Source organism: Corylus avellana, chromosome 5, assembly GCF_965113065.1.
Source record: "Corylus avellana chromosome 5, dhCorAvel1.hap1.2, whole genome shotgun sequence".
In the NCBI taxonomy this organism is placed as follows: domain Eukaryota; kingdom Viridiplantae; phylum Streptophyta; class Magnoliopsida; order Fagales; family Betulaceae; genus Corylus; species Corylus avellana.
In genome coordinates, this window is record NC_142494.1 from 28,553,337 (window position 1) to 28,567,308 (window position 13,972).

At 36.2% G+C, this 13,972-nt stretch overlaps 1 protein-coding gene and 1 pseudogene across 2 annotated transcripts; both read left to right on the forward strand.

Moving 5' to 3' along the window:
• The first annotated feature begins 807 nt into the window (after window positions 1-807).
• Window positions 808-3,479, forward strand: LOC132182189 (uncharacterized). Of its 2 annotated transcripts, XM_088516524.1 has the most exons (3): window positions 808-1,044; window positions 1,126-2,782; window positions 3,091-3,479. In XM_088516524.1, the coding sequence occupies exons 1-3, from the start codon at window positions 808-810 to the stop codon at window positions 3,477-3,479; spliced, it is 2,283 nt and encodes a 760-aa protein (XP_088372650.1). The 2 variants fall into 2 exon arrangements, with proteins under 2 accessions (XP_088372650.1, XP_088372649.1); XM_088516523.1 differs by having other exon boundaries at window positions 808-2,782.
• A 9,117-nt stretch (window positions 3,480-12,596) lies between these two features.
• LOC148586021 (protein ROH1A pseudogene) lies at window positions 12,597-13,437 on the forward strand (annotated as a pseudogene).
• The last annotated feature ends 535 nt before the right edge of the window (window positions 13,438-13,972 follow it).

The window sequence follows — 13,972 nt, forward strand, 5'->3', positions numbered from 1 at the left end:
ACCCCCCTAATGTTTCAAAAAATTTCAATTTAAACATTCCGTTACTAATTTCCATCAAATTGGACAGAAATCTATGAAATTATGTAATTACCCTCAGGTTTTTTTTTTTTTTTAATTTCCGTCCAATTTAACGGAAATTAGTAACGAAATATTTAAATTGAAATTTTTTGAAACATTAAGGGGGTACATTGCCAACTTTTAAATTTTGAGGTTCAAATTGAAAAACACTTGAAACTTTAGGGGGTAAAGTAGATTTTCCTTTTCTTTTTTTATTTTTTATTTATTTATTATTTTATTTTTTTTTGTAGTGATAAAGATAATAACTAGTGCTTTTTTTTTTTTCTTTTTTTTTTTTATGCAGTTTACATTTGAAAAGTATTTTGTAATTAATATATATATATATATATATATATATATATATATATATATATATATATGTTTTAAATTGTTTATTAGAAAATGCATCTTACCACTAAAATATTATTCTTATGTAGTTATTGCATTAATAAGAGCCATGATAATTGTCCACCAAAGCATGCGACTACCTCGTGCTTGATAATTAAGTTACATGCCCTTCCTTCGCATGCAATGTTTTAGACTTTCAGTGTATTAATTTGTGCCAAAACGATGACGGACGCACCATGTGGGCCTGTGGTGGTAATTACGCTCACATGTGTCATGTAGTGTTGAATTAGATCGCAATTACGGTCACATGTAGTGTTAGTTAAATTAGATCATGGCCATTAAATTTCACTATTTATAATCACCCCTTTTGCCATTGGCCTCATCAATCATACACTTGTAAACATGGCGCCATCCGTTTCCGTTTCCATTGTGGCGGTAGCATGGGCTACCTCTATTTTGATCTATGGAACATTTTTGGATACATCACCTCAATTTGTCACAGCATATGAATCATTAGCACTACAATTAGAAGCAAATGCCCTGCTGGAGAGTGGATGGTGGAGTGGCTACAGCAACAACACCTCACATCGTTGCAACTGGTACGGTATTACTTGTAATGCTGGTGGAAGCGTCACAAAGATCGTGGTCCACTTTGATGCAGGTTTCCATTTGGGAGAGATGTCAAAATTCAACTTCCGTTTCTTCTCGAATTTAGTCCACCTTGATCTATCACATAGTGAACTTCTGGGGAGTATTTCACCAGAGATTGGTACTTTATCCAAACTCACTCACCTTGATCTATCCAACAACAATCTAACCGGTAAGTTGCCTCTTTTACTTGCAAACCTCACCCAATTAGAGCGATTTGACGTTTCTAATAATCATATCATTGGACCGATTCCTTCATCTCTTTGGCTTTTAACTAGCCTCACCTACTTGAAGATGTGTGAAAATCAAATAAGTGGTTTCATAGCACAAAAAATAGGGATATTGAAAAATTTGGCATATTTGAACCTAGGTAATAACATGCTCATCGGTCCAATTCCTTCCACTTTGGGTCATTTAACTAATTTGGATTATTTGGATCTTTCTTCCAATCAAATATATGGTTCCATTCCCCATGAGATAGGCAACATAAAGAATTTGACTATCTTGATTATCGGGAATAACAGGCTTAGTGGTCAAATCCCTTCAACTATAGGTAATTTAACTAATTTACAACATATGTTACTTTATCAAAATCAAATTAACGGTTCCATCCCTGTAGAAATAGGTAACTTGAAGGCTTTGATAGGTTTGTATCTCAATTATAACAATCTCATTGGTCATATCCCCACTCAGATGGGTAACCTTCAATTATTGTTTTCTCTTGACCTTAGTCATAACTTTCTCAATGGAGAAGCACCTATTGAATTTGGGGCAATAGATCAATTATGGCTCTTGGATCTCAGCTACAATAATCTCACAGGTAGCATTCCCCATACTTACATTTCTCTTAAAAAAGTCAACTTGTCATACAATTCTCTAAAAGGTCCAATTCCAAATGGTTATGATCAGTATCATCCAATCAACACATTAATTGGCAATAAGAATTTGTGTGGTGCTTTCATGTATTTCCCTCCTTGCCTTCCAGTTTCAGCCAACAACAAATCAATTGTAACCAAAGTAAAAAAATTTGTTCCCATTACCATTTTCCTTGGATTCTTAATTCTTGGGAGCTTTCTCTTTCTCTTGTATCGACGCAAGGCTAAGAAAACCCAATCCGAGTCAAGAGAAACAAAGAATGGAAACTTGTTCTCAATATGGAATTATGATGGACATATTGCATATGAAGACATCATTCAAGCAACAGAGGACTTTGATATAAAACACTGTATTGGAACTGGTGGTTATGGTAGTGTTTACAAAGCAGAATTACCTAGTGGCAAAGTAATTGCCTTGAAAAAACTTCATCGTTTGGAGGCTGAGAATTCGACTTTTGATATGAGTTTCAAGAACGAGATAAAAGTGTTAACAGAGATTCGCCATCGAAACATTATAAAACTTCATGGGTTTTGTTTACATAAGCGATGCATGTTTTTGGTTTATGAGTACATGGAAAGGGGCAGCCTATTTTGTGTCCTAAACAATGATGTTGAAGTTGTGGAATTGGATTGGAGCAAGAGAGTGAATGTCATCAAATGCATTGCCCACGCTTTATGTCACATGCATCATGAGTGCATTCCAGCAATTGTACATCGAGATATCACAAGCAACAATATTCTATTGAACTCAAAACTAGAGGCTTTTGTCTCTGACTTTGGCACGGCAAAGCTCCTTGATCCTGATTCCTCCAATCAAACGTTAGTTGCCGGCACTTACGGTTATGTTGCTCCAGGTTATCTATTCTTTTTCTTATTATAAATTATTTATTTATTTCTTTCTTTTTGTATATTATTCTAAAAGCTAGAACTAGCCATGTAGAACAATTGTCTTCCCCAATAATAGTGTCTCATTTACTATTTGAATCGATTCATGCCTGGTCATAAACAACTACTTTCACTGTGGAATTTTTATGCAATGACAAGCTTTGACAAACTTTTTCGTTTTGAAAAGCATACATAGAAAAAAGTTTTTTTTAAAAAAATGAAAGAAAGGTTTTTACATTTTTAGTAGTTTTAATTTTGAATTTTTTTATATATGCAGAGTTGGCATATACCATGAAAGTAACTGAAAAATGCGATGTTTATAGCTTTGGAGTTGTGGCACTGGAAATATTAATGGGAAGACATCCAACGGATCTCCTGATTTCAATATCATCATCATCTTCTCAAAATGTGATGTTACATGAAATATTAGATCGGCGCCTACCACCTCCAAATCATCTAGTTGCTCATGATATTTTTCTTGTCGCTACAATAGCATTTGCATGCCTTCACACCAAACCAAAGTCTCGACCTACAATGAAATGTGTATCTCAAGAATTGCTTTCTCAGAAGAAGCCAATGCCAAAGTCTTTTCATGAACTTTCATTATGGCAGCTAAAGAACCAAGAAATATATCTGGTTGGATCCAAGGATGACACTCAATTATGAAGTGCTTGTTGTTGAGTATTGTTCCAGGCCTACAGGAGGACTTCATATCAAGACTCTTATTGTTGTCTCACAGTAAATAAGGACTTATTAATTGTTATAGAATTAGTAATATGTTTTTTTTTAATTAAGTCCATTTCTTCTATGTAATCTCTTATATAAAGTCATTGAGCTTATTAATAAAATATGGACACAAATTTCTTTCAAATTGGTTTGGATGAAATTTTCTTTAACCCACTTTAATAAGTAACAAATATCATTAAACATTATTGGGTTTATAAAAAATTAATGTTCGAGTTCCTAGATTAATGGAAAGACAATAAATGAATCTTAAAATATTAAAAAAAAAAACATGTGAGAAATGACACTTGTTACTTATTGGAGTGGGTTAAAAGAAATTTCCTAGTTTAATTTCCTCCGAACCAGTAAATTTCTGTCCATAAAATATATGAGAAGTTATTCTCAAATATTAGATAATAATTTCTATAAAAACTTGGTACAAATTAGGTCTTTTGATTCCTCCAATAAAATGGATTACGATGAAAACCCCGAATCTTACCTTATTCTTGCCATAAATCCACAAAATTTCCCCTTTCCCTTTAAGAAAATCAAACCCACATCCCCCTCTCTTCCGCCAAAAGCCAGCCCAATCGGCCGTCCATCTCTCCGCCACTCACAAATCCGAAGGTAGAGCAAATTAGGTCGAATTATATTTCATCAACATGATCAAGATGTAAGCGAGATTATCCATCACAGTATCGATAGACCCATCTCATACAAGATTACCCAAGTCTCTGTGTGTGAGGTTTGCAAATCTCGCACACTCATCGCGTTCACATAAGCAAACTTAATTAAGTAAATCTCGTACTAGGCATCCATTTTCCAGTTGGAAGTAGATCTTAAACAAATACAAAACATCACGTTCACATAAGAATCCTTGGTGGTCATCGTTAGAGCAATTGTAAAGCAACTCAAAAGTGAAGAAATTCATAATGAAATAGAAAAAGAAATAAATTGCGGAAATAATAAAATAGAGATAAAGAGATTTTACATCCACAAATAAAACTTAAATGGCTACATTAAGCTCTTATTGAATAAATTATTTTACAATATAATGATCCCTATTTATAGGGATGCGGAGAACATATAAAAAATATGATTGATAAAATCAAATTAATATTGAATGTTTTTTATTTGATTTTATCAATTACAATCAATACAAACAGAGGTGTGATACATTCATAATTTAAACTCAACTTTGGCCCAACTTTTAGACCAAATTTCTCATTCTCTCTTGTTTAAGGCTCTCTCTCTGTCTTCCACATGCAGTTTTTTTTTTTAAAAAAAAAAAAACTTAAGAGAAAGGTTGGGCCAAAATTGAGTTTAAGTTGTGCCTTTATCATTTTTCATATCATTTTCCATACAGATATATTCTTATAATATCAAATCTCATACAATATATTCTAACACTCCCTCAAACTCAAGGTGGAAGATGTTGAAACCTTGAGTTTGATTTTTTTCGATTGCATTGGCGAGAGGTGGTCGGTGATTGTGATATGAGATGCGCCTTCAATAAAATTAGGCCAACTATGGGCCAAAATGAAAAGCCAACTGTGAGCTGAAAATTGAAATGAGCCTGAGTTTAAACAATACCACAAGGCCGGAGAGAAATTGGTCAATTATGGGCCAAAAATGAAAGCCAACTTTTGGCTAAAGTAAGAGTCAACTGTGGGCTGAAATGACCTAGGTTTTAAATAAATACCACATAGGCCGAACAGAAAAAAAATTAACTATGGGTCAAAGGATGGGTAACTTGGGCCTCAAGGAGAGCCAACTATGGGCTAAGGGAAGAAATGAAGTGGGCAACTTGACCCTCTTTTGTGGGCATCTTGGGCCTCTTTTGAATTTTTTATTTTTTTATTTTATTTTGCATCTTCACGAGGGATTGCCACACAAACCAATCCCTTTTTCTTTTCTTTCTCTTTTTTTCTTTTTATTTTTCTTTATTTTTTATTTTTTATTTTTTAATAAAGCAACTGACATGCATATCCATCACTCAACATTTCACGTTTTTTTTTTTTTTTTCGAGCAGCCGTCTCCCTTTGTCACGCTAGGGTTTGACCCAACTTTCCAAACACGCTGGTAAGGTGCAAATATGCGGCGGCTTAGGCTGATGGCAGAGGTTGTGAGAAACAAGGCCGGTGGAGAGGACAGTCGGCGCTGGGCTTGGATCGGCGACCGGAGTTAGAGGATCTGTGGCTTGGTGCGGCAAAGATCGGCGGCGAACGGCTGGACGGTGGACTGCCGTTGGCGACGGAAGTCGACGTTGGGCACCGGATCTGAGGCGGGGACGGCGGAAGAGAGATTAAACTGGGTTGTGAGTAACGGAACCCGACGCTGTCCGTGACAGGAGGCGGTGTGGCGGTGATCTGCTGTTGGATTGCCGGTGAAGGACTGGTGGAATTGGTTACCGGAAGCGGCAAAAGTAGCCGGAAGCACTGTTTTTTTTTTTTTAACAAAATAACACCGGACCATTTGCATCGAAACATTCGCGTAAGCCATACCATGAAAAAATTCGTACAAATATATTCTCATAAAGTATGGTAGTATATTTTCTCAACGAGTAATATTCATGAGAGGCAAAAGGCAAAGAGTGACGTTCCAGCTGTGAAGGATGGATTAAAAGAACCAATATTGAACACGTATCCGTTGCCAACATATACACATCCATCGCTCACCGACATGCCGCCAAACACGGTGGCTCCTGTTTCATAAGACCACAGAATTTCTCCAGTTTTGGTGTCCATTGCATATATGGGTCCTTTCGGGTTTGTCGATCCTGCGAAGAGCAACCCATTAGCCACAGTAACAGGACCCGCCGAGGTGGCATTGCTAGGATTGGCCGTGAACCATTGGATTTTGCCATTGTCCGCATCCATTGCCACCCATCCACTAGCGGTTGTGGTATTCTCGGACGGTTTGAGAGTGAAGTCAGAGTTTGCAATGTTTGTGTATATCCTTTTATTATCAGTGGCTGCTCCCCAGGTTCCCCCTCCCATAAGCCCACCTGGTCCAGCTTCCTACATTGATCAAAATCCTAGTTAGCAAATGTGGTGGCAATGATATTCTAAGATAGAGGTCAAGATTTAATCCAAAAGATGAGTCCATATATATCTTAATCATTATTCTGGCAAAAAAAAAAAAAAGAAGATAAAAAAAAAGTGATGATTCCACTAGAGTATTATCTTCTCAACTTACTGTTGTCCAGATGAGGTTGTCATCATTGCGATCCAAAGCCCATGCAAATCCACTTTTTTGAACAGCAGCAACAATATCTAATTTGGTTTTATTATTGCTATTTATGGTCAGCATCAGTAGTGCCTCCCCGAAATCGGCATCTGGGTTTGGACCTGGTGGACAATTAGGAGTCGAAAGATTGTTACATGCAAAGAACCAGACATCATTGCCTCCTAGTTGGTGAAACCATTTGATCTTGCCAGTGTGTAGATCAAGCGCCAGGATTGACTCGGAGTGGTTATCGGGCTCCACACACTCGTCTGGGTGGGTTGGTACCGTTTGATTGTTCTCCCTTTCTTGACATTGGCTTACATTTAAGGGAACTGAGTACAAGTTCCCAGTGGCGACGTAGACATGGTTTCTTGAGACGTCAATGGATGGGCTGCTTCCCCAAATAGCAGCCCCAGCATATTCTCCAGTCTTCTTGTGGTTATATGGTAACCTAAAAGTTTGCCACAAGATTTTGTCTGAATGGACATCTGACTTGGAAAAGCTGCCTCGAAATGTGCAACATTGTTCGATGCTGAGACCTTCTTCTAATGAAGATGTTCCTACATAGAAAGTTAGAAACCCCTACCAAAATCAAATGCAGCGAATATGACTTAAATTTGGTGCCAATGAAATTGATAAATCCCACTTTGAACAGAACCTCACTTAACAATTATGAGACCAAATTGAACCAGAGTTTTACCGGTCAATTAGCCATAGAGTTTTAATAGTCTCGCCAATAAAAAGAGGAGTTATATACCTTAAATCAAAATTTGCAGATCATTAAATAGACTAATGACCAAACCATAATCCTATTTTGACTAATTTTGGGCCAAGCCATGTAATGAATATTTACAAAATTCATAGTCTTGACTCTGAATTATTAATGAAAACATAAATTTAAATATTACTAATTCAAACCCAATCCATTAATTCTTGTCTCGTCCCAAATCATTACTACTGCAGCACTGCTTTTTCAGTTCAATGCATCGGTTGAACGCTACTTCAAACGCGAACGTGGTTTTTGGCTTTTTGCATACTTTTGCTCATTACGTCTTCTGTTTGCTTTATACCATAGATAGGAAAAGTAACTGCCAAACATAAACTAAGATGCGCGAGCCTAGACATTAATATCTTCCTCTTTTTCTTTTTTTCTTTTTTTTCTTTTTTTGTCGAAAGAATTTATTTCAAGGGAAAAATAAAATTTAGCCTTCCAAACTACCATTCATTTTCATTTGTCTCTTGATGTTCAAAAAGTAATAAAGTAACCCCAAATTACCAACCAGTTGCAATTTATCACTCTATTAGTCATTGCAGGCAAAATGAATGAAAAATGCAAAACGTCGTTGTTTTGTTGAAATTAAGTTACTAAAATGCCATTTTTTTCAAAAAAATAATCAAATTAAAAAAAGCCCACTAAACAATGTCGTTTTGCTTTCAAAAAACATTTGGTAATAAAAGCATATATATATATATATATATATATATATATATATATATATAAGTTATGGTGCTTGCAGGCAAGAATGAGAATTAACCCTTCGTAACAAGGACGAGTGATTACTAACCCTTTGTAATAAGTTCCGAACATGGTGATGAAGCCCTGATGCATGACCGTCGACCTGGGTTGACCAAGAAAGCTTCCCAGTTGACCTTTCAACGGCAATAACAACAGCTTGCCCATATATTCCTCTTGAGATAAAACAATTATAGGATCTCTAATGAAACAGAAAAATAATAGAACAAAAAAACAACAATCAGTTATACAAGATACTAAGATTTAAGTGGTTCAGCTTAACAAGCCTACATTCATTGGCGGAAACGATACAGGAGAAATTCAGAAACAAAAAATGATGGAGTACAAAGAGTAGTACAAACAAAACCACTCAAACTCAAAGCCCTAATACACCCAAACTCAAAAAAAAAAAAAAAATACAAAAAAATACAAAAGAAAAATTAATCTCTTAATTCTCTAAGAGCTTGTTGCTCTCTTTCTTCACACATGAAGTTGCTGCCTTTCTTCTCTAACACAAGGCTGCAGCACACTACCACATATTTCACTCAAAATGGAGCTCCTGCCAACTACGAAGTTGCTGCCTTGTACCACATATATAGACCAAATTACACAAGTCTTGTAATAAGTGGAAGTCGGTCAAGGTGTTTCATGGTTAAGGAAGCAAAATACTTCCTCATGAAGAAAACTGCATGTGAAACAAGAGAGAAAATATAAAAGTAAGTAATAAATGGATGGGGCCCACTATAAGACTTGTGAAATCAAGTCATTTTTCAACAATCTTTACCTTAACTTGAATTCATCAAACCGCAAATACAAATCTCCTCATGACATATCCTCCAACACCCCGAATTACAAGCTACAAACAACAAACAAGTTCAAGCAACTCTTGAACTTAAAAACCAGAACTAGCTTAATCAACATACCCACTGGATTTTCCTCAGAAACAATTTTCTTCAATGTAATATCTCCCGTGTCACAACCAGATCATCAGCATAACCTGAATCGACATACCCAGTGATACTAGAACCGATACTACTGTCTCTGTCAAAGACTGAACCAACATCTGTAGCACCCTGTAAATAACAGAGTATCCATTTCACTGCCCGCCAATGAACCTTTCTAGGACTAACAACACTGACTGCATGTGAAACATCTGGACGAATGCACACCATAACACACATGATGCTCCCAAACACACTAGAATAAGGTACATGCAACATGAAACGCTCTTCTTCCTCACTCTGTTGTGCTAACAAAGCTGATAGTCTAAAATTATCTAAATGAGACACATCAGCTGAATCTGTCACCATACTGCCCTGAAAAAAGTAGAGGTCATCAACCTTGTTACCTTGCATCACAACCAATGTGCCTTTCTTAACCCAAATGACTCCACGTTCACCGGAATACTTGTATCCAATGAAGTCCAAAATGCCCAAAGAAATAAGATTTTTTTTTTTTAAATCTGGTACTTGTCGAACATTCTTCAAAGTCCTCACGATTCCATTATGCATCCTTATTCTGACTGCACCAATACCAACAATCTTGCAGGCGACACCATTTCCCTTCAATACTGAACCACCATTGACAGACTCATAATTAATAAACTTTAGGGGACATGAGAAGTACATGCAGTATCAAAGACTCACTTGTCATTAAGATGACCATCTAAATCGATAAATGCAAGGACAAATTCTGAATCCTCAGAATTTTCTTCGACAATACCAACCACAGAATAGGAATTTAGCTTATCACCTTTCTCTTTATTTTTCAGCTTCGGCCACTCGGATTTATAATGCCCATATTTTTTACAATAGTAACACATAACTCTGTTCTTTGAGTTAGACTGCAATTGGCCTCCTCTATCTGAGTCTCTTCCTCCAGATCGACCTCTAAAATTAGAGTAATTTTCCAAACGACCCACTAACAAATAAACTCTCTGCCTGATTTTCACAACTTTTACCATTTAATCTTGTTTTCAATTTCATAGAATTCAAAGTAAATTTAACATCAACTAATGAGATGGTATCTCTAGCGTACAACATTGAATTAACAAAATTATCAAAGGCTTTAGGTAGTGAACATAACAAAATTAGTGTTTGATCCTCATCTACATTAATATCAATATTTTTTCAGATTTAAAATAATTCTATTAAAGTTATCCAGATGATCACAAAGAGACATACCTTCCTCCATCCTGAGGGTATATATATAACCATTGCTTCATAAATAAACGGTTAGTGAGAGACTTCTTCATATACAAACTTTTTAACTTTTTCTCAAAGTCCAGCAGCAGTTTCTTCATCGGTAACTTCTCTCAAAACTCCATCCAAAAGAGACAACAAAATTGCACTGTGGGCTTTTTTTCAGGTACCTTCCTTTCCTCCGTTGATGATGTTGATGCCACTGTGCCATCTTACCGTGACAAACTTATGGGTTCCTAATTTCTGAAAGCATGTATTTAACGTGTTGAAAAAATCGTAATTTTTGGAAAACTCATCTAGCACGCCTTAACAATAGATAGGTCATGACTTTGAAATGAGCTAGTGTCACGGGGTTGAGGACAGGTTAGGTTGGTCATGACATTACTGTTTGTTTTTTACAGCAAGACTTAGACGTTCAAATATATAACCTACCTTTAAACAGTAAAAGTAAGGGCTTGTTTGTTATCGACTTTCCAACGTTTAAATACTATTAATTTTATTTTTTAAAAAAATTAACAACAAAATATTCTTATTTTTTAAATTACATAATTTAGTTTGTACTGCTATTTAAATAATAAAAATAATAATTTATAAAAAATAATAATAATACAAAACAGTGCCCTGAGAACTTTCTTTATAAAAAATAAAATAAAAAAAATAAGGGACCTCCCCTCAATACTATTCATTTTTTTAATAAAAAAATCTTTTTACATTTTATATAATATTATTCACTTTTTATATCATATTATTCACTTTGTATTACTATTTAAATAAACAAAATTACTGCAAAACATTTTGTGCCATATTATCTATCTGTGTGCTCTTACTCTATTGGCTTTTCCGATGTTCATTTTGTTTCTCTCGACTCTCGCTTGTGATTTTGTGGGGCTGTTTGGCAATGGCCTCAAAGTGGCTTGATACTATTATTTTTTCGGTTTTTTTAACTTTTAATATAATATTTTTATTTTTTACATTATATTAATCAATTTTTATTATTATTTAAATAAAAAAAACTACAAAACAAATTTTTTTTTACTTTTCTCTAATAAATATTCTTATTATTATTATTTTTTTACCTCAATTAATTTTTATTACAATTTCAGGCAATGCCAAACGGTCCCCTTGTAAAAAAATCGCTGGCTCAACGGTCACCAACTTTTACGGCTTAAACAGCAGATGGGTTATTACTTGAAATGACGACCGTACCCTCACTACTCTAACACAATGACACAATGTGATAAGGGCCGAGAAACGGCGAGTGCAAATTCGTCATTTCAAGTCATAACCATCTGAATAGATGGAGCGTTTATTAAATTATTTAGTAACCCATTTTTTATTATTCACGTCACTTTGTTTTCTTTTCAAAAAAACCAAATAAAAACATTCTTATATTTTTTCTATCACATTTTTTACTTTTTATTGGCAATAGACCCGGTAGTTGGATTTTAGTTTGGAATTAATGTGTAATATAAAGTAGATAGAAATTTAGAAAAAATATAAAAAGGTCCCTTAAATTGGCAGTTGTTTGTGAGTTGACCTTTTAATATTCAAATGGTACTAAAGTAATCTCATCAAGTAACAAAGGCAGTGTTTACTAATGGTTTGGGTTGGTACTGTACCAGGCCCTTCCTCAATCTCAAAAAAAAAAAAAAAACTTTTTTACCTTAAAATTAATCACAACATTTATACTTTTTTACTACATCAATCATTTTTTTTATTATTATTCAAATAAAAAAATTACTATAAAACAAATTTTTTACATTTTTTCATATAAAATATATTTTTTCATTTTTCCCAACAAAACATTTTCACTAAAACCAATCAAACACATATTCTTTAAAAAATGCTACAGTAGCAGCCCCGGTACAGTACCAACCCAAACTATTGGCAATCATTGTCAAAATGTATCAAAATGGCCACCCAGTTAGTCAACCCCATCATGAAAAATGCATCATGTACGGTTCACATGCTTTTTTTTTACTTGAAGTTACTAAAATGACCTTATGTGAAAATTGAAAACAACCCCTCGGTTCTGCCCCTCTAACCGACGTCGTCTGGCCTAACTCATACAACTACCAAAACGACGTAGTTTTGGTAATTGGATAGTAACCTAACCGACTTGTCTCTGGGTTCCTCGACCGCGTCGCAAAGGCGCTGGACGTCTGCGATGCTGCCTCGCACGGGGCCGAGTCGGTCAGTCACTACCAGAAGTTGGCGGAGATCGTCGTCCCGGCTTTCGAACAGAAGCCGGTCGGATATGGACAGGCCCGGCGGGCCAAAAAGGCCTTGAATTCGCTGATGTTGACGCTCGATGACAAAGAGGGGAGCACCCACAAGTCCGCCGAGCGAACCTGGTCGTTCGGTCGGCGAGGCGCGCGGTCGAACAAAGACCGATCCACCGCCGGGAATTTCCGGTCCTTGTCTTGGACCATGTCGAAGGGGTGGTCGGTGGCGAAGCAAATGCAGGCCATGTCGGCCAATCTGGTGGCGCCGCGGGGCGGGGAATCGTCCGGTCTGGCTTTACCGGTTTACATAATGAGCACAATCATGGCTTTTGTGATGTGGGCTTTGGTCGCGGCGATACCGTGTCAGGAGAGAAACGGCTTGCTGACTCATTTCCCGGTGACGAGACGACTGGGTTGGGCTCAGTCCATGATCGTTCTGCAAGACAGAATTGCTGAGGAGTGGAAGAAGAAGAAGGAGAAGAACAAGTTGGCTGGTTTGCTGGAGGAGACGAGGTTGGGGCTGTCTCTGATTGAGTTTTCCGACTCGTTTCAGTTCCCCGGCGACGCGGAGCGTTTGGAGGAGAGAATTGTCCGAGACTTGCAAGAAGATCGAGGAGGAATTAGTGCCTCTGCAGCAACAGATCAGAGAGGTTTTTCATAGGGTTGTGAGGAGCAGGACAGAGGTTCTCGATGTGCTGGACCAAGGTGGTAAAATGTCTGCACCCACCATGTAAAATTTGGAACTTTTGAGGTAACTTTGTCGATCCAGGTTCAGATTGTTCTTCATGGGTGTCTATAAACAAGAGGTCATTTTTGTCCAAAATTTATCTAAAATATTTATTTTGGACAAAATGCCCTCTTGTTTTAACTAAATAAATCCATTCATTTCATTCTTCGTTTATTGTGGACATCTTCCGGTTCCCTATGCATTTACCAATTACCAAAACGATGTGGTTTTGGTAATTGTATGAATATTATGAGTTAGGCCAAACGACCTCGGTTAGAGGGCAGAAATTTGTTGTTTTCACAAAAGAGCATTTTAGTAATTTCAAGTAAAAAAAAAAGCACATGAAGATCACGCGATGCATTTTTCATCCAAACTGACGGGACTGACTAATGGAGTGGCCACTTTGACATATTTTGGTACTTTGTGGAGCTACTTTAGTATCTTTTGAACATTAAGGGACAAATTTGGGAGTCTTTTTATATTTTTCCTTAGAAATTTATAATTTTTTGTTTGAAAAAGATAAATAATATAAATATTTTGTA